This window comes from Coregonus clupeaformis, chromosome 30 (assembly GCF_020615455.1).
Source record: "Coregonus clupeaformis isolate EN_2021a chromosome 30, ASM2061545v1, whole genome shotgun sequence".
Classification (NCBI taxonomy): domain Eukaryota; kingdom Metazoa; phylum Chordata; class Actinopteri; order Salmoniformes; family Salmonidae; genus Coregonus; species Coregonus clupeaformis.
This window is the reverse complement of record NC_059221.1, coordinates 19,047,084-19,068,665: the sequence shown is the minus strand read 5'-3', so window position 1 is coordinate 19,068,665 and position 21,582 is coordinate 19,047,084. Positions and strand designations below refer to the sequence as shown.

At 40.8% G+C, this 21,582-nt stretch overlaps 2 protein-coding genes across 2 annotated transcripts; both read left to right on the top strand.

Moving 5' to 3' along the window:
• The first annotated feature begins 6,266 nt into the window (after positions 1 to 6,266).
• LOC121545736 (heme transporter hrg1-B) lies at positions 6,267 to 10,150 on the top strand. Its single transcript, XM_041856523.1, has 3 exons — positions 6,267 to 6,754; positions 9,336 to 9,503; positions 9,779 to 10,150. The coding sequence occupies exons 1-3, from the start codon at positions 6,625 to 6,627 to the stop codon at positions 9,913 to 9,915; spliced, it is 435 nt and encodes a 144-aa protein (XP_041712457.1). The 5' UTR covers positions 6,267 to 6,624; the 3' UTR covers positions 9,916 to 10,150.
• Positions 10,151 to 11,438: 1,288 nt separating this feature from the next.
• On the top strand, positions 11,439 to 20,752 carry LOC121546722 (solute carrier family 26 member 9-like). Its single transcript, XM_041857957.1, has 21 exons — positions 11,439 to 11,578; positions 12,431 to 12,615; positions 12,851 to 12,990; positions 13,178 to 13,288; positions 13,391 to 13,566; positions 13,706 to 13,870; positions 13,978 to 14,130; positions 14,242 to 14,324; positions 14,437 to 14,584; positions 14,798 to 14,911; positions 15,177 to 15,254; positions 15,553 to 15,648; positions 15,744 to 15,850; positions 15,969 to 16,038; positions 16,147 to 16,239; positions 16,342 to 16,473; positions 16,598 to 16,849; positions 17,092 to 17,146; positions 17,693 to 17,829; positions 18,756 to 18,821; positions 20,650 to 20,752. Exons 2-21 carry the CDS (start codon positions 12,491 to 12,493, stop codon positions 20,659 to 20,661), a joined length of 2,313 nt encoding a protein of 770 aa, XP_041713891.1. The 5' UTR covers positions 11,439 to 11,578; positions 12,431 to 12,490; the 3' UTR covers positions 20,662 to 20,752.
• Positions 20,753 to 21,582: the final 830 nt, after the last annotated feature.

The following is a 21,582-nucleotide window of genomic DNA, read 5'->3' as shown; positions in this document are numbered from 1 at the left end:
GTATGGTAAAGTGACGAGACTGCACAACTACGTTTGATTGGTGAAACACAGTCACGTGGTAGAGCCTTAGCGGAAGTCTCTCTCTCTCTGTCAAAATAAAACATTAAAATAAGGCATATGCTGGGGGATAAAGACAATGACGCGTAGAATACCAAAGAGGTAAAAAGAAAAGTAACGACCTCATTGTAGCCTAATGTAGCGGAGTAAGAGTACAGTTTCTTCTTCACAAATCTACTCAAGTAAAAGTAAAAAGTATAGTGATTTAAAACTACTCCTAGAAGTATAATTTTTACTCAAGTAAATGTAACGGAGTAAATGTAACTCGTTACTACCCACCTCTGGTGAGGTGTGATCGCTTATACAGTATAATAGCTCATCTGTGGTTTAGTTATGCTCAGCTATTGTTTACATATTGTGCAAGTGTTTATGTCACGTGCATCACTAGATTGAAAATACAAAGACAGAAGGGTTATTCCAGGAAATGAGATCCTTTTGCGTCCCTTTGATATTTACATTTTAGTCATTTAGCAGACACTTATCCAGAGCGATTTACAGGAGCAATTAGGGTTAAGTGCCTTGCTCAAGGGCACATCGACAGATTTTTCACCTAGTCGGCTCGGGGATTAGAACCAGCGGCCTTTCGGTTACTGGCACAACGCTCTTAACCACTAAACTACCTGCCGCCCCTGATATAACAAGTATTTAATTTTAAAAGCCTGTTATATTAAATGAAGTGCTCTTTAAAGCTGCATCATGTAACTGGGTGACCAAACCAAATTCACATAGAAATGTGTGTTTTAGATCTGTCATTCTCATTGAAAGCAAGTCTAAGAAGTGGTAGATCTGTTCTATGTGTGCTATTTCTATGCTTCCTGTTCTTATGTTTCGTTTTTGCTTCTTTTACTTTTGGTTTTGTAAACCAGCTTCAAACAGCTGAAAACAATATTTTTGATTATGGAAAATATATTTTACGGCGGTTTAGATGGTGCAATGATTTCTTACACTATACTTGCTTGTTTTGTCACATAAACAGAAATTAGGCGAGCTATTAGAATTTTAGCAACCAGGAAATGGCAGAATGATTTCTGCATAATAATAATATGCCATTTAGCAGACGCTTTTATCCAAAGCGACTTACAGTCATGCGTGCATACATTTTTTGTGTGTGTATGGGTGGTCCCGGGGATCGAACCCACTACTTTAGCGTTACAAGCGCCGTGCTCTACCAGCTGAGCTACAGAGGATAGTGCATCTTTAATATAGACCACATGAAAAATTCAATAAATCAGATTTTTTATATGAATAAAGACTTGCTAAAGTGAATCCTCTTTGACTTCTAGGAAGATTTGAACCCACTTAATGCCAACATTTCTTTATTTTTTTTTGCTTTGACAAAGTCATTTCTGAAGATTACTATTTATATAATATAATATAATAATAATATAATAATATGTAATATAATATAATATGCCATTTAGCAGACGCTTTTATCCAAAGCGACTTACAGTCATGCGTGCATACATTTTTTTTTTGTGTATGGGTGGTCCCGGGGATCGAACCCACTACCTTGGCGTTACAAGCGCCGTGCTCTACCAGCTGAGCTACAGAGGACCACCCATACACCACCCATATATTTCTTTCATGTGATTTAATGATTCACATACTGTATGTCTGCCCTCATTTTAAGGTCAACCCTTTTACGTGAACTGAAGTCTCGTTTTAATGTGGTGAAACTAGTCCCTTTTTTTTGTTAACATCACATTTTCAAATCATAGTGTATTTTTTGGCCATTTTCTGGTGTTTTGTGGTGGAAAACTGAGTGGGTCGAGTATAACACGTCAACCCTGTTACCCATAGATAGGGCCAAGGCATGCTAGAAATGTTTTAACAATCTCATCTTTTTGTGAAGCTTGCATGCAATTGCCCCTCCCTGTTGCACACAACAAGCTTCCATTCCCTCTGTCACAAGGGGATTTATGGCTGATTTAAGATGAAGTACTGAACCCTCTTATGGTCAATCCTGTTACTTTATTTGGCACTTAATAGGCACTTACTATATTCCTTTTTTTATTTAACCTCTTGAGATGCCAAAACATGTTTTTTATTAAGTTGAAGCTGTGCTCTTTATGACAGAATATATTAAAGTTGCACTACTCAAAAGACACCTAACTGGTGGAAAGACCCAGAACCATATACAGACCAGCGCTCTGAAAGTCGGGTTAATAAACACTTTCCTGTGGATATTTGGTCTCATGTTTCAACCCACATAATGACGAAATGAGCGGGCAAGAGGTAGAGTAAATTCAAATTACGTTTATTCAACATTCTGAATTGTAAAGAGACTTTTTGTAATTTTTGACCCTATATGTTAGAGAGGAGTGAGGAAGGATACTTCCACACTTTGATTCAGAAGGGGAAACCCTACCTGTAGAACTTACATCAGTGACGTGATTTCCGGTAGAGAGACAACTGTTTGTTTGTTCGCTGTTTGTGACTTGATTTGAAGTTTGTTACTAGATTCATTTTTAAAGAATCCTAGTTACATAGCTTGGTTATGCACACGTTTTTATTATTTAACCTATTCTTTTATTTATTCAAGTTATTAAAAGTTTTAGCTTTCAGGCTACTCTCGTTCCCGCGGCCTGATCTACTTGTGCTAGCCTACCTGTGTGGCTCCTGCCCTCCCCCAACAAGCCCCGGCAGTACTCATCTGAATCATCCAGCATAATGAAAACTACAATTATACTATAACTACATACAATATCATACTGCTTCAGTAGCAAGTCACAATATCCTTGTGTTTTTTTATTATAGGCCTGCATTTAGCCCAGTATTAACAGTTTATCTCTAGGCCACAGGAGGCACTGTTTGGGCCTGCTATGTGGATGTTTGCCCAGAGCAAAGATCTTCCACTATGGTTAGCTAAATATCGCTTGTATTTGAGAGACCAAAAAAACTTTGGGACATGATGGATGCTTATCAATAACCATGCATACAAGACAGCCTGTTTTAGAAAGCTCAGTAAAATGAATTTGACTCTTGGCTGAAGAAAGAAAGACACTGCAGCATTGGCTCTAGAACATAACACACAATCTTGATCATTCCTGGGCCAGGGTCCGGAAGGAGTCGGGCGGTGGGAAGATGGCAGAAACTGATGTTTTGTTTGAAACTGCTGGCAAGTCGGGTGCAGATTAGAGCACAGAGAGTGAGAAGAAGTGGTTTACAGTGGCGAAAAAGAAGAGAAGTAAAGTTGTGGTGGAAACTAGGAAACCCCTAGACTCATTTTTAGTTGGAGTGAGGGTTTTGGACCAATGTAACCTGGGAGATCCGTTTAAAGTGTCAATAAATGTCATGGAAGCGCTGGGTGAAGTGGCGTCAATGGAAGTCACAAGAAGTGGGCTTATTTAGGTTTTTTGTGTGTCCGAGGAGCAGAAGAGGTGTGCATTGTGCCTCAAGAAGATATATTAGTGGAATGTTTAATGTATGGATCTTCATCTCTGGGGTAGTGCATAAAGTGCATGCAGATGTAGTACCTGAGGATGTAGGTGGAGTGGTTGGTGCACGTCGACTGACCCGTATGGTAGATGGAGTGAAGAAATTCACTTAATCCATACTGTTGTTCTTTGATGAAGGGTCTCTCCCTTTTCATGTCAAGTTGGGCTATGTGAGATACCCTGTAAGAGCCTTCGTGCACAAACCCCTTAAGTGCCATCAATGCAAAAGATTTGGTCCTGTGTCAAGTGTATGCAGACGGGAAGAGTATTCAATGCTAGTGGAGAGGTTAAATGCTGCAATTGTGGAGTGGGAGTGAGATTAAAAAAAAAAATTATTTGTCTATTTTTATATTTTGTATGATGTCGTTTTTTACCCCCTTTCCTACAATAGTTATTTGTTTCTATAGTTTACCACCCGTACAGTAGGTGCCGGCATGTGTTACAGGAGGGGGTTGCAGTTCCGGAGCGACCCACTAGGTGTCATCCTCCGATAACCTTAGGCACCTCCTCACTCACAGTCGGGACTAATCATCATCCTATTGGTGTCACCTGTGTCTATCGGTTCACCTGTGTATTTTTGCCCTCACGTCCCTGTGTTCCCTTGCTCAGTTTTCTCTGCTAGTTTCCCTATGTCCAGCAGTACTACTCAGTGTCTGATCGGAGATCTATGTACAGGTACTTGAGAAGTGTTCTCCCTGTTTCGTTATTTGTTTCAGTCTTAGGTAGTATTTAGTATTTTGGCTGTCAGACGGTTTTTGGAGACTTATTTGCTCCGCCTTTCTTTTATCGTGATATGTCCGTTGTTTTGTATTTTTAGCTTCGGGACCACCAGTAAAGATCCTTGTTTCACCATCTCTGCCTACTGCCTACTGTATATCCTGCACCGCACCTGGGTCACACCTCACCCCAACCCTAACAGGCATGCATCTCGGACTAATGTTTGCGGACTGCCATAATACCATAGAAGAAGAAGAAGATTCCTGGGGCCCAAGGTGGATTCATGGCGGAAGTGGATGCCGAGTTTGAAACAAGAAGTGTGTCGAGTGGAGTTGGAGAAGATGAATGGACAACAGCAGTGTCGAAGAATGGAATGAAAAATAAAAAAAGTGTCGATAATTGAAGAGATGATAAGTGTTTATCAGACAAGGATTTGTTTCTTGTTGGGTTGTGATTTTTTTGATAAGAATGTTTATCTGAGAGATCCGTTTGGGGTCCCGAAGAGGGTGAATCATATGTTTGGAAAAGTTCAATCAGAGTGACCAGGAGTGGACTTGTTCTGATTAATTGTGTGTCTGAGCATAGCCATGGGAAGTAGGGGTGCAGCACCCTCTGAAAAATATGAATGACATTTTTTTTGGACAACTTTTACTTTTACTTCATTACATTCCTAAAGAAAATATGTACTTTTTACTCCCAATCATTTTCCATGATACCCCAAAAGTACTCGTTACATTTTGAATGCTTAGCAGGACAGGAAAATTGTCAAATTCACGCACTTACCAAGAGAACATGTGGTCACCCCTACTGCCTCTGATCTGGCGGACTCACAAACACAAAGGCTTTGTTTGTAGATGATGTCTGAGTGTTAGAACGTGCCCCTGGCTATCCATAAAAAAAATGAAAACAAGAAAATCGTGCTGTCTGGTTTGCTGAATGTAAGGAATTTGAAATTATTTATAGAATTTACTTTTGATACTTTCAAATCAAATCAAATTGTATTTGTCATATGTGCCGAATACAACAGGTGTAGACCTTACCGTGAAATGCTTACTTACAAGCCCTTAACCAACAATGCAGTTCAAGAAAAGGAGTTAAGAAAATATTTACTAAATAAACTAAAGTAAAAAATTAAATAAAAAGTAACACAATAAATTAACAATAACGAGGCTATATACAGGGGGTACCGGTACCGAGTCAATGAGCAGAGGTACAGGTTAGTCAAGGTAATTTGTACATGTAGGTATGGGGGGTCAATGTAAATAGTCCGGGTGGCCATTTTATTAATTGTTTAGCAGTATTATGGCTTGGGGGTAGAAGCTGTTAAGGAGCCTTTTGGACCTAATCTTGGCGCTCCGGTACTGCTTGCCGTGCGGGTAGCAGAGAAAACAGTCTATGACTTGGGTGACTGGAGTCTTTGACAATTTGTTTGGCCTTCCTCTGACTCCGCCTGGTATATAGGTCCTGGATGGCAGGAAGCTTGGCCCCAGTGATGTACTGGGCCGTACGCACTACCCTCTGTAGCGCCTTACGGTAGGATGCCGAGCAGTTGACATACCAGGAGGTGATGCAACCGGTAAGGATGCTCTCGATGGTGCAGCTGTATAACTTTTTGAGGATCTGAGGACCCATGCCAAATCTTTTCAGTCTCCTGAGGGGGAAAAGGAGCTGTCGTTCCCCTCTTCACGACTGTCTTGGTGTGTTTGGACCATGTTAGTTTGTTGGTGATGTGGACACCAAGGAACTTGAAACTCTCGACCCGCTCAACTACAGCCCTGTCAATGTGAATGGGGGCGTGTTCTGCCTTTTAGCAATTACATTAACTTTTGATACTTAAGTACATTTAAAACCAACTCTTTAATTGAGACATTTTGTAATTAGGTATCTTTACTTTTACTCAAGTATAACAATTGGGTACTTTTCCCACCACTGAGAATGTTCTTATCCACATAATTTTGTCTTTTGGCATCTTTTTATGTTTATCCCGCACAGTAGGTGGCAGCAATTCAACTTTTTGGAGATAGTCCGCTGTAAAACCCCAACGAAGAAGATGAAGCTTCCTGGGCAGATGGGATAAATTGTTATTTTGTTGCCACTGTAGGCTCCTGTGTTGTCGGTGGAGTGTAATTTACATACTTGTAGCGAGTGTTGTATTCGCTCGATAACCAATTCGATTGTATCAATTCGCGATGGTTCATTCGATGTAGTTGAAATCAGTTGTTTTATAGCCAGTTCGTGTGAATTCAGGATACAGCAGCCAGCCAGCCAGGACTGCTGTTGCGTAATTACTGTACTATGTGAGCTGTGTTTGTCTAAATCTGTCAGGCTACGTTTTATGCCTTTTTATTGACCGTCTATATAGTCTATTTATTTGTTTACTTTTCAACCTAAAGATATAGTTTTATCTGTGCTAATGGGGAACAGTAGAACATACATCAGTATAGGATATGCTACCTTTGGTATGCTGGTTGGATTTTCAGCTTTTTTGGTCTGGAACATAGCATACAAACAACAGTGGACGGCGGCAATGGGCGGATTGTCAGGTACAGTATCAACATAGCATGACGGACATACCAGTGTGTCGTTAACAACATTAGCTTGAGTAACAATCGTGGAATCGGGGGTTTGCCTCCAAAATAAAAGTTTCCCATTGAAACCATATTTCTATCTGGAATCCTTGGGACGTCCCTACCCTAAACCCTAACATAGCCATTTTATATGTAAACTTCAATGGGGTAGGGACGTCCCAAGGATCCCGAATAGGAAGGGCCTTAGGAAAAGTCCTCTGCAGGAATGAATGAAATTCTGCAGTATTTCAATTAAATGCAGGAATGAATGAAATTCTGCAGTATTTCAATTAAATGTTTCAAGGACAAAATTGCATGTATTTTAAGTATTTTTGTTGTTGTAGTGGAGATAGTAACATTAGTAATCTCTAAAAATTATACTTGAAGGAAAATGTTTTTATATTTATTTTTATGTGTAACACATAATATAATGTAAAAGTATGCGTTAAGGTGTCTCTAATAAAATAAACATTGCAAAAATGAATGTAGGCATTAATAAATGCATTTCTATAGCTTCCAAAATATATTTTACAACAGTGGGGCAGTGCCAAGATGGAGGAACAGTGGCTTCAACACAGTCATCTAGTGTGTATATATATATAAGTAATTGATTGAAACTGATACAAACGGATAAGAATAGTGGAATGAGCCACAATTTGACTAGATAATGCTAAACAATGTTGTTATAGAAATTCAACAAAAGACAAAAATTACTAAATTTGAAAAAATACATCTGTTGAAATTGCACTGTGGATATATTAGATTTCAGAATTGCATTGGGGGCATACTTAGTTAGCTGCTCTGTACAGCCTTGGGCTACTTATGGATCATGGGTCCATGAAATGAGGTATCAGCCTACTCTGTAAAACCCACAGATGACGAAAGTTACACAATAAGATACACCGCTAATATTTGTGTAAACTCTTCAGAATTGTGATCTGTGGGTGTCACTGAGTAGGCTGATACCCCATTTCATGGACCCAAGATAAGTAAGGCTGTACAGTGCATATAAGTATGCCCCCAATGCAATTCTGAAGTCTAATACATCCACTGTACGATTTCAACTGACTTTACTGTTTCGTGTCAAATTAACTAATTATTTTAATTTGTTTAATTTATATAACGACATGCCAACATTGTTTAGCATTATCTAGTCCAATTGTGGCATGATCCCACAGTTTTTATCAGTTTGCATGTTTCAATTGGGGACTTTTAATTTGAAGTCGAGCCGACATCTCCACTGTTGTTGCTAATGTTGTTCACAACACACACATGACAGACTTATAATAATATTTATATGCCATTTAGCAGACGCTTTTATCCAAAGCGATTTACAGTCATGCATGCATACATTTTTGTGTATGGGTGGTCCCGGGGATTGAACCCACTACCCTGGCATTACAAGCGCCGTGCTTTACCAGCTGAGCTACAGAGGACCACCCAGAGACTTGTAGGCCTAGGCCTAGATACAATTTACATTTACATTTTAGTCATTTAGCAGACGCTCTTATCCAGAGTGACTTACAGTTAGTGAGTGCATACATTTTTCATCATTTAATGGGCATTTCACCACAATGTTGAATAACATTGTCAATGTCCTCCACTAGTATGTCAGTGCATGCAAATCACTCAGAGCCTGTTTGATATTTCTCATGGTTTCTGTGAAATGTTGTTTTTGTGTAATACTTTGTTGTTACTGTAGCAAAAAAAAGGCTTAAAGCTCTAGCACAGGGATGGACAAATAGCACTTTTTTGAAGGCCCTTGGATCAATTTTAACAAAAATATATTTAATTTTTTATTAGGAACTCAGTCGGGGTCTCAACTTACTGTTTCGAGTTAGAATAGTAGAATACACAAGGTGCGATTTCTAAATTTGGTTGTGCATCAGCAGTTTTCTTCTTATGTAAGTCCCATTGATTTTGTTAGTCAGTCTAACTCAGATATAATATTAAAAACTGCAAACATTTCTCTTCAGCGTATGGCAAAATGTGTAGAATTGCAGGAAATTAGCTGTAAAACAGCTCATGTACATCTCCGCCCCATGGCAAAATGTATAGAATAGCAAGCAAACTCTTTAAAACGGCAACATTTTCTCTACACCCCATGGCAAAATGTGTAGAATTGTACGAAATTAACTCTAAAATGTAATTTTTGTAATCTCCGCTGTCGAGGGGGTCACAAATGTTTTGCTCGCAATTTGGGGTGTAGATCGGCCCCTCATGATGAGTTCAGATTTTTTGTGGCCCCCATCCCCATCAAAGTTGCCCATCCCTGATCTAGCCTAATACCTTGATGAACTGAGACCATTACTTACAACTTTTGAATTAATGCTTAGAGGTGTGAATTGAATAGGCTGACTGTTTGCATCACATTTAGCATCACAACCTTTAATTAGCGCAAGGACCCCTCACATCTGGTTCACCAATGGCTTTTTCTGTGACGCTCCCTAACTAAGCACACTGTCACTATGTCCTAGTTCAGTCATGATGTTTCACAGTATGCCTGCCTTTCTGGAGAGTATGATCAAGTATTCCACATGTTTCTGTCACCCAACAGGAGTGCTGGCGCTCTGGGCCCTTGTCACCCACATTATGTACCTGCAGGACTACTGGCGCACATGGCTGAAGGGACTCAAGTTCTTCATCTTCGTTGGGGGTCTCTTCTCCATACTGGCTGTGGTGGCCTTCGCTACTTTCCTCACCCTTGCCATCACACAGAAGCAATGTGAGTCTTTCTGTCTCATATTCTCTTATCTGATATATAACTATTGATTACAGATTTATAAACTATATATCAACTAGTAAATACGTATTTTATTTCTTACATTATTTTAATTTTTTGGGGGTAGATCAGCTTTAATATTGCAGATAGATTGTAACTTCCATCAATGTAATTGTCTGCATCACTTCCAATCCCCCATATATAAATAACAGCTTATTAACATTGTAGAGATATTCTGAAAACGTTTGACAAATTGTATATTCTCTCCCGTCCTGCAGCGCCCACTGACCCAACGAGCCTGTACCTGTCCTGTGTCTGGAGCTTCCTCACTCTCAAATGGGCCTTCCTCCTGGCCCTGTACTCCCACAGGTACCGCCAGGAGTTTGCAGACATCAGTATCCTCAGTGACTTCTGATCACCCTCCATTTTACCCGCCATACACTGGGTAGGAGTTTTGCAGAGCAGGGTTTGGGGAACCAGCCAGTTGCAGAAGAGTTGTTCAAAAATAGGTTTCAACGAAAGAGAGCTCGGAGAAGCTGGGATGGCTGCATAAGAGTTCTTTGAACTTTTGGTCGACATAGTTACACACTCCGGACAAGCACTAAATTGTTGTCAACCCCCACTACTATACATACAGTAACAGCTCTTTTTTTAAAAACCTTTATTTAACCAGGCAAGTTAAGAACAAATTCTTATTTACAATGATGGCCTACCCCGGCCAAACCCTCTCCTATCCCGGACGACGCTGGGCCAATTGTGCGCCGCCCTATGGGACTCCCAATCACGGCCGATTGTGATACAGCCCGGGATCGAACCCGGGTCTGTAGTGACACCTCCAGCACTGCCTAAGACCGCTGCGCCACTCGGTCCCCAGTGAGTAGCCCTATATTCACTTGGAAAAACTCCTTCTGATGGGGAACTACTGCTTATCTGTAATGGCAGGCAGCAGTGGCTTATGTTTCTAAGCAAGGATTTGCACAAGGCTATTTGTAGAGCGGCTTAGGGATCAAGACTGGGTCATGTAGGCTGTGGGGGTTTGTCTCTGAGGATTTGGGTCGAAGCTTTCTAAAAAGCCACCGTTTTTAATAATTGTATTTTAAGTTTCAGGTTGAAATGTATTGATCCAATGTCATGTCTAATGAGGAAGTATCAAATACACCCATGGAAAAAGGTTGTCATTGTGTTACGTGATCTATCTGCTGTTTCTCCTTCCGCCACTAGGGGGAGCAGGCTTATTTGGCCAGTCATTGCTATCTCTGTCTGGGTGATGGCTTGTCATATGTTTTTGAATATTTGTTATTCTCTTTTAGGAAACAACACACATACATGTTTGATGTAATACATAATAATGCACTTTAAATTATGTTATTAATTCCATTGGATTTGCACTTCCAATGCTGCCATCTGTTTTTAAAGAAAAAATGCCATAGAGCGTGAGGATAGATATGACGCAAACTAATACACTGGTGTATGGAACTCTTTTTCTCTGTTTCTATCTTCATATGTTTTCTTCCTTATATTCATTTTGATCAGCACTTTTTTTTGCTTTGTTTTTATCATATTAAATATTGAATGTATTTAAACAGAATGTCAACCTTATACAAGTTGGTCTTGATTTAAAACCTGTTCTCCTTCGCTATTTGTATAGAAATGTCTGCAAATGTGTGAACGGTGTGTTTTTGTATGAGCGAGAGAGAGAGGCTGTTGGTGAGAGGGAGATCAATATTTTAAATAAACAATTGTTTCGATTTGCATGATAAGAGTTTTTGTATTCACAAGATGTATTTTGGTTGTACATTGTCTGTTAATAAATGTTGAACTGTGATTGTATGATATTATTATTTAGACAGATCCTTGATTTAAATAATAATTTCCATAATCATATTGTACTTCCACAATTAACTATTTCAACTAAACATGATGCCTATGACTTTCCCTCTAAATTAAGCTAGGACATGGTTTGCCATGTATGGCTCCTCCCATGGAGAAGGTGTCAGCACAGCGGCAGTATAAAACAAATGATGAACCTTTCTGGGGTGTGAACTCAAACCAGTGACATCAGATGGTTCACTCCGACGGTACGGTACAGTGCAGCATACTTGCTTTGTTTACGATTTGTTGGTCACTTTACTCTGCCTTATGTTTGATTTTGAAATATGCTTAGTATGTTGCAGGTCACCTCATGTCAAATGTAAGACACTTGGTGGTCTATTGTCTTACTGGAGGCTCTCTGATATAACATTTGTATTCTGACTCTGGCACACATGCATGACATAAGATCTTTCTGATCTCAAAATATAAGTTCTTTATCTCTATTCTTTTCACTTGCATTACTGAAAAATCTAATCTTTATGGTCTGTAAAATGTATTTATTCAACCAATGTTTCAGTACAGTATTATTTCAGTATTACCATGGTCTTTGTAGTGTGAGAGGGGCTGTTGTGTGACTGACCACGTGCCTCTAGTTTGTAAGATTGGTTATCTAGCTCTGTTCCGACACAATGGCACTGGACCTGCCTACTTCTCTCAAGGTTAGATTAGGAACCCAGCAGAACAGGAGAGGTTTATACTCAGGAAATAAGGGTGCTTAATTCAACCGTACACATTTCTAACCACCACCTCCTATGTATTATAGTTGCTTGATATTCATAGACCTCCCTTGTATATGGATGCCAACAACTAAGCCACCTGAAACGAGTTTCTGCTGTGTGAGTGTCATTTGAGTAGCCAGGGAAGGGTACCAGTCTGTTTCTTCTAACTATCTTGCCAACTCCTTATGGAATTGTCACACCAAAGTCATGTTTAGCTTGACAATAACAGCCATGGCGTTGGCAAGAGCCCAAACAGATCTGGACCAGACTAACCTTTGACCAATGTTATAATGTAATTTTATCAATGCAATTGAATCTCTCATTCACACCTCAATGCAGCTGCATGGATACTAGCATCAATTCTTGGGCTGTCTAACTATCCTCTGATTGGCTGAAGCCATGCAACAAGAGCGCCCACGCTATGTGATCAACAGGCCAGCCTACTCCCTCCCAGACTTTGATGGGGAGTTTGACAAGAAGAAACGGACCTTCCCCATAGGAGAGAAAGTGAAGAAATGCTTCAGGTACAGTATTTACATTCTGCTAACTATCAAAAGCCCACAAGTGTTTATCTCATTTCATGAGTCAATGAAGTTCATCTGACAAAACTTTAGTACTTTCATTAAGACATTTAAATTTTAATCCAGGATGTTCCCCTTGAGAGATCTGGGCTAGTACTATACCAAATAAAGAGGAGACAGCGATGAGGCCATAGGGTGACTGTTCTAACCAGACTTGCATGCTGATGCACATTATTAGGTGCTCTGGGTCTCGACTCAAGTCCTTGCTGTTCAGACACCTGCCTATCCTGAGCTGGCTGCCCAAGTACAAGGTGAAGGAGAACCTGCTGTGTGATGTCATTAGCGGGGTCAGCGCAGGCACCATTCAGGTTCCTCAGGGTTTGTCAGTCTCCTCCCTCTGTTGTTTCATCATTTGAGCTGTTGTCCTGCTAAATATAATCTCAGATGAGAGTTGGAAGCAGAATAGTTTCATAGTGATGTTTTTAACATTACAATTTATTATCAGAGTTAATATTTCCCTTGATTATGGTTGATTTATTCAATTCATGAGTCATGTTCTGTGCAGGCATGGCGTTTGCTCTGCTGGCTAACCTACCGCCTGTCAATGGCCTCTACTCCTCCTTCTTTCCCCTCATCCCCTACTTCTTCATGGGCACTGCTCACCAAATGGTCCCAGGTACTGTACATGTACTGTAAATCTACAAAGATATTTGAAGACTTTAGATGAAAGACTTTAGATCCTTAAACTGTGATGTGATTGAGTGATCTCTATGTCCAGGTACTTTTGCCGTGCTCAGTATCATGGTGGGAATGGTGTGTCTGAGTCTGGCCCCTGAGTCTGACTTCAGCCACTTCAATGCCACCCTCAATGCTACAGTAGTGGATGAGGACAGGATGAATGAGGTTCGCCTGGGCATCTCTGGAACGCTGGCCTGCCTTACTGCCATCATCCAGGTACGGCCTGAAGGCCACGTAGAGGCTTAGTTCATCATTGTACAGTGTTAATACAATATGTTACCTTAGTGTGGTATCGTGAAAATAATACTGTCTTAATAAATGTAAATGACCTGGTACACAAATTCTATCTGAGCAGATGGGCCTGGGCCTAATGCAGTTTGGTTTCGTGGCCATCTACCTGTCTGAGTCGTTCGTCAGGGGCTTCATGACGGCTGCAGGACTACAGATCCTCATCTCTGTACTGAAGTACATCTTTGGTATTAAAGTACCTCCCTACAGTGGACCACTTGCCACCATATATGTAAGTCTCTTATCTGCATGCAGAACTACATTACTACTTACACTAACCATGATCCCCCTCTCTAAAGTTTCTAAAGGTTGGCAAAATTATGTCCCTTTTTGTCCCAGACTCTTAAAGATATTTTTTATGGCCTGCCTGACACCAACATAGCCTCGCTGGTCTTTGCTCTGGTCAGTAGTGTGGTTCTCATAACAGTGAAGGAGCTGAGTGCACGCTACCGCCACAAGCTGCCTTTCCCCATCCCCATGGAGATCATTGTTGTGAGTAATGGAGGAGACTAGTCTGTTCCTCTTATGCTATGCTATGCTTTGCTATGCTATGGAGTTGTAAGACTAATATAAATGATTAAACCAGAACTTCCCTTTGCACAGGTGGTGGTGGCCACAGCTATATCAGGTCCCCTGGACCTGCCTGAGAAGTATCACATGAACATAGTGGGGGAAATTCCCCTAGGGTAAGGGACACAGAACATTACCAGAAAGGTTTACTGTTATGGTTTGCTATTATGGCTGTTTTACAGTCTATCCTTACACAGTAGGTTCTGTGATCCCAACCTCTTCTTTTAGATTTCCTGCTCCGATCCTCCCAACAGTGATTCAGTGGGATGACATGCTGAGCACAGCCTTCTCCCTGGCTATCGTGGGCTATGTGATCAACCTGGCTATGGGCAGGACACTGGCAGCAAAGCATGGCTACGATGTGGATCCCAATCAGGTACGAATAGGGGACAAGCATGAGGGGAAAGGAAGAAAATCTACATTATTGTCTTTTTTTTCTTTTCTTTTTTTACATATGAGATGGAAACCCCATGTTGTTCCATTTTTTATGTAATGCCATCAAATCCCTATGTCTAAGCTTTCTGATATAGTCTCTATTACTCATCATAGTGTACTATAAACACTGATAGGAGTGTGTGTTTCTGTGCAGGAGATGTTGGCTCTGGGCTGCAGTAATTTCCTGGGATCTTTCTTCAAGATCCATGTGATCTGCTGTGCTCTGTCTGTCACCCTGGCAGTAGACAATGCTGGGGGAAAATCACAGGTCAGACACAGGGAGCGTTGAAGCAGGGCCATGTAGAAACTTTGCACGGCACAAGACAACACAGTATTCATTGAACATACCTCTTACTTTTATGCTTAACAATTCACTTAATAATCATTCACTTGTTAATTTACTTTCTGGTTGATTGACTGACTAACATAATGTACCAAGTTTCATCAGAGCTCTGTTCAGTACACAACAGTTAGTATGTAATATTGTCATCTTGTCTCAATAAACAATCTCTCCTCTTCTTTCCCCTTCACAGTTTGCCAGTCTGTGTGTGATGCTGGTGGTCATGGTCACCATGTTGGCCTTGGGGGCTTTCCTCAAACCACTACCAAAGGTGAGGACCTTAATTTCAATGCTTTCAAAAAAGATAAAAACAGTGACGTACAGCAGGTGTTCTCAACCTTTTCCATTCCGGGGCCCACTGAAGCGCTTTCAAATCAGGGACCCCCTGAAAGCTCTCTGAGGCCCCCCCCCAGTGGTCCTAGACCCCCTGGTTGAGAATCACTGACGTACAGTAACACTGAAGGTTGAAAATCAAAAGACGTCTTTGTTTCATCTTTTATCATACATGTTCATGATCTACAAATAACATGTTGAAGGTATTGAGTGTTAATCACCATTTATTCCTGTAGTCTGTGTTGGGAGCCCTGATAGCTGTCAACCTGAAGAACACCCTGCTGCAACTCTCTGACCCATATTACCTCTGGAAGAAGAGCAAACTGGACTGTGTGAGTCAAATGACCCACAGATTAAGTGTCAGCACTGATGACGATACTCAAATACTGTCAAATATACTGCTCTAATTACCCTGTATCTTGTCCAGTGTGTGTGGGTTGTGTCATTTTTAGCCACGTTCTTCCTGAGTTTGCCTTATGGAGTTGCTATTGGAGTTAGCTTCTCCATCCTCGTGGTTATTTTCCAGACCCAGTTGTAAGTAAAACAACACTGATTGCGTAGTAAAAGTCACAGACTGGCATATTTGCTATAGTCATCTGTTTTTGAATTGTTAAAAATATATATTATACATGTTATATTTTGTTCTTCACAGTCGAAATGGTTCAGAGATGGCTCAGATCATGGACACAGATCTCTACAAAAATCCCAAGGTCTACAGCAAGGTAGTAAAACATCGTATCCACCATTTACTTTGTTTGTCTTCTTTCATAGCAAGGTTTTATGAATGTGAATCTATCCAATGGAATGCATACATTTTTCTATTTCTATAGGTGAAATCAGTAGAGGGGGTGAAAATAGTGAACTACTGCTCCCCTCTCTATTTTGCAAATGCAGAGATATTCAGACGAAAAGTCATCAAAAAGGTACTTTAATGACTATAGGATGGCCATATCCCTCTCTCAGCCATGCAAAGTCAATTATGTTTAGAATCATTTCCCATCTGGTGTGTTTGTGTATGTGTGTAGACTGGATTGGACCCAGGTAAACTTCTCCTGGCCAGGAAGAAGTTTCTGAAGAAGCAGCAGAAGGAGTTAGAAGGGCAAAACAAGAAGACCAAGAAGAAGAAGCCCTGCTCTCTGGTAACCATGAAGTCTGAGGTGAGAGGTCAGAGGTCAAGTGGCGTCAGGTCAAAGGGCATTCATGCATTAAAATGGCCAAAGTCAGTTTAAACTAGCTACCTTAAGTTGACTATTTTGTGGTTATGTCCTCCCCCATGTCTAGACCATATCACAGCTAGAGCTTCAGAATGACTTTGGCATTTGCGACGGCAATCCTTACCCGCCACCATCACCCACCAGCTATGTCAACTTCCACTGTAGTGACATTGAGCTGGGCGAGCAGCCTCCTGACCCAGAACAGCCCAGTTCCTACCCTGTCACCCTGGACTCTCAACCCAGGCCCTTCCACACCCTCATCCTGGACCTGGCAGGGGTCTGCTTCATAGACCTCATGGGAATCAAAGTACTCACCAAGGTCAGACAGCTAGCCATTTGGTTTTTCTTTGTTTTTCTTTTATTTGGATCCCCATTAGCTGAAGCCTTGGCCATTTGTTTACAATTATGCTAGCTGCAGTATATGAATAGTGAGATGATGAGTGATACTACTGTAAGTCTGAAAGTGCAGGATGCATTTGAACTTTTACAGTGATATGCACTGCAGCTCTCATAGAGTTTGTTGAGGCTTGATGTGTGCTGTTATGTGTTTGTCATTCACAGATGAACTCAAGCTATGAGTTGCTGGGGATCAAGCTTTACTTGGCCAATGTTCAAGGTAAGATCTAGTTTTCATGACGTAGCTACCTATCGAACAGCCAGGTGACTTTCAATAGTAGTCATGGGAACAGAATCTTACTTGCAGGAGCAAAAAGCTGAGTTACTGTCTGCAAACTAAGGACACATAGAAGATTAAATAGAATATAGTTAATGGTTAAAATTCCATCTCAGCATGACCATAATAGGATCTAGAATATTCAATTTCCTTCTCCTTTTCGCTTTTTCCTATTGAGATAAAGAGGTGATTCATCAAAGGGAATAGTGCAGGTTGGCATTCAATTTACCATTCATTTACAAAGTGGCCTCTGTTCTTCTGCTGAATCATATATGCAATGCCTTGGGTTTCTTGATCCAAAAGTTGTTTAAGGTCATTTGAGTTCCATCACGTTGGATGGAAAATTCAGTCCCTTACCACAAAAGCCCATGTCTGTCCCTAAATGTCTTTCACAGAAAAACCCTAGTATCATAGAGGGCATGCAAAATCCCTGAACTCCCTAGTTTCGCTCCTTGTATTACTTTGTTGATTTCTGGTGTGTGTTTACAGCACAGGTGTACGAGGAGCTGGAGGAGGGAGGGGTGTTTGAGGAGGGCAGTATCGCCCAAGGTCACCTCTTCCTCTCTGTCCATGACGCCATCCTCTGTGCCCAACAGAGGTCGATAAACAATGGAGGCTCTGAAAAGGCAGGTCCCACCTACTCCTACACCTTATCATTATGACCATGAATCACTTCACAGATCCTCATTGAGTAATGACAAAGTAAATCAAGAGGCAGGGGATTCTTCTATGTAAATCATCTACACCCAGTACACATGAACTACGTCTTGTCTGCGATTTGGGCAAAGACAAAGATGGAACACTTCCTTCTGAGTTATCCAATCAATGGGAAAAAATCTAGCTCAAACACTTCACAGAACCTCTGTAGCTCAGCTGGTAGAGCACGGCGCTTGTAACGCCAAGGTAGTGGGTTCGATCCCCGGGACCACCCATACACAAAAAATGTATGCACGCATGACTGTAAGTCACTTTGGATAAAAGCGTCTGCTAAATGGCATATTATTATTATATTATTATAACAAAAATAAGGAAGAGATAGGTAGATACTGTTCTGAAGTCTGATGGGGAGAAGGGGAAATTTGGAGCAGTGTGATGAGTTAGGGTGGGAATTTTCTTAGCTGTGTTCCTGGTACTCACACTGCACATTCACTTGCTTCCTTTCTTTTCACCCTCCACCACCTTATCTGGGGCAGTTAGGGTAAACAGGCTAATCACACAACACAAGTCCAGGGAAACTTGGCACCACTACCTATAATATTAACTTTTCAACTTCCCTTTGAAACCTATTGTCGCCAGAGGTCATGAGAAAGACAAGTTGTCTGTCTGTTTCTCCTTTATTTTCACTCCCATTACCTCTATAGCCTCCTGGAACCAGAATGACCATGGTAATCACTTGTTCAGATGATGTTATAAACCAGAAGTTGAGTTCAAAAGAGCAATACAATTATAAAATGAATGTGTAGATGATAAACGTATGTGGGTGTAGTCCTGAGTTAGCTAGGTGTTAAGGAGAGGCTCCCTGACTGAAGTGTGTCTCTCTGTGGGGTTGCAGACAGAGAAAGAGAGGCAGGAGCTGCTCCTCAATATTCAGGAGGATGAGGAGAGGGATCTGGAGCAGGTACACTGACTAAATAAACAATTTATCATTGTTGTAGATAATCTATCTTGATGAAGCAACTTGTAAAACAGATGGTTCCCGTTTACTAATCGTTAGGTTACCTACAGTTGAAGTCGGAAGTTTACATACACTTAGGTTGGAGTCATTAAAACTTGTTTTTCAACCACTCCACAAATGTCTTGTTAACAAACTATAGTTTTGGCAAGTCGGTTAGGACATCTACTTTGTGCATGACACAAGTAATTTTTCCAACAATTGTTTACAGACAGATTATTTCACTTATAATTCACTGTATCACAATTCCAGTGGGTCAGAAGTTTACATACACTAAGTTGACTGTGCTTTTTAAACAGCTTGGAAAATTCCAGAAAATGATGTAATTGCTTTAGAAGCTTCTGTGGATGTATTTCAAGGCCTACCTTCAAACTCAGTGCCAAAAGTGCAAATCAATCCCAGAACAACAGCAAAGGACCTTGTGAAGATGCTGGAGGAAACAGGTACAAAAGTATCTATATCCACAGTAAATCGAGTCCTATATCGACATAACCTGAAAGGCCGCTCAGCAAGGAAGAAGCCACTACTCCAAAACCGCCTTAAAAAAGACAGACTACGGTTTGCAACTGCACATGGGAACAAAGATCGTACTTTTTGGAAAAGTGTCCTCTGGTCTGATGAAACAAAAATAGAACTGTTTGGCCGTAATGACCATCGTTATATCTGGAGGAAAAAGGGGATTGCTTGCAAGCCGATGAACACCATCCCAACCGTGAAGCACGGGGGTGGCAGCATCATGCTGTGGGGGTGCTTTGCTGCAGGAGGGACTGGTGGACTTCACAAAATAGATGGCATCCTGAGGAAGGAAAATTATGTGGATATATTGAAGCAACATCTTAAGACATCAGTCAGGAAGTTAAAGCTTGGTCGCAAATGGGTCTTCCAAATGGACAATGACCCCAAGCATCCTTCCAAAGTTGTGGCAAAATGGCTTAAGGACAACAAAGTCAAGGTATTGGAGTGGCCATCACAAAGCACTGACCTCAATCCTATAGAAAATGTGTGAGCAGAACTGAAAAAGCGTGTGCGAGCAAGGAGCCCTTCAAACCTGACTCAGTTACACCAGCTCTGTCAGGAGGAATGGGCCAAAATTCACCCAACTTATTGTGGGAAGCTTGTGGAAGGCTACCCAAAACGTTTGACCCAAGTTAAACAATTTAAAGGCAATGCTACCAAATACTAATTGAGTGTATGTAAACTTCTGACCCACTGGGAATGTGATGAAAGCCTCCCGAGTGGCGCAGTGGTCTAAGGCTGTGCCACTAGAGATCCTGGTTCGAATCCAGGCTCTGTCGTAGCCGGCCGCGACCGGGAGACCCATGGGGCGGCGCACAATTGGCCCAGCATCGTCCAGGGTAGGGGAGGGAATGGCCGGCAGGGTTGTCGCTCAGTTGGTAGAGCATGGCGTTCGCAACGCCAGGGTTGTGGGTTTGATTCCCATGGGGGCCAGTATAAAAAAATCTAATCATGTATGCACTCACTAACTGTAAGTCGCTCTGGATAAGAGCGTCTGCTAAATGACTTAAATGTAAATGTAAAATGAAAGAACTAAAAAGCTTAAATAAATCATTATCTCTACTATTATTCTGACATTTCACATTCTTAAAATAAAGAGGTGATCCAAACTGACCTAAGACAGGGAATTTATACAAGGATTAAATGTCAGGGATTGTGAAAAACTGAGTTTAAATATATTTGGCTATGGTGTATATAAACTTCTGACTTCAACTGTATCAACCCACAGTAATTGTTAATCATCCTTTTCTCTCCACAGGAACTGTTTTGAACATGGGATTTTTACTACTGAATGTATGAAGAATGTATTAAATAAATGAAGATCGTGGAAAATGTAATATGTCAGCGGTTACTGAAATTCATTTAGGTTGATAATAAACTCTTCAAATAAAAAGTGTTGTTGCCTAAACAGTCAATTTCTGTATCTCAATTATTGTGTATTGTACAAATAGTTCTTAGATGATCTCTAAATCATGATAATAAACATGTGATAGGCTATACTGTAAAATATCTGTAGTGACTGAACAACTGGTCTCACTATTCAGGTTTCAGTCCAACCTTTTTATGCGAGTAAAGTGCATGTCAGATAAAAACATGTCATGACAGGCACAATGGAAACAGAACATATCGACAAAATAAAATACCCTAGACAAGTTGGCATATTTTTTGTGTCGGTAAAATGAATTATGCTAGAAATGTCGGTGGAAACGCTTTTATGCGCAAATATTTATATAATAACCATCATATGAAAGTAAACTTGGAGTCACACGATGACATGTTGTGTGGTCCTCCCACTATGACTTGTCGGGAAAGCATGCAGTTTATTAGGCTACAGATGAAATACATTATGATGAACTTCACTGGGTGGGGAAAGTGCAATGTGATGAGCTTGATGCTCCTTTCCAATAAATATTGAGGGTCTTATTCTGGTGACATAATAATCTTGCTCTTTCGCCAATAATAATCTCATCATGTAAATCCTACCCAATATTCTCGTCTCCCTAAGGAAACGAAATACATACTTAAATACTTAAATACTACATCCCTTGAAGATTTCCACAGCAGTTCACTTAATCCTGGCTCTTCAACCCTATTACTTCTCAAATTATTAACAATCCCTTTCCCTCCCATATTTCTGGCACTGAAATAGAACATGATCAACTGTCTCCATCTCCTCCAGACAATGATCACA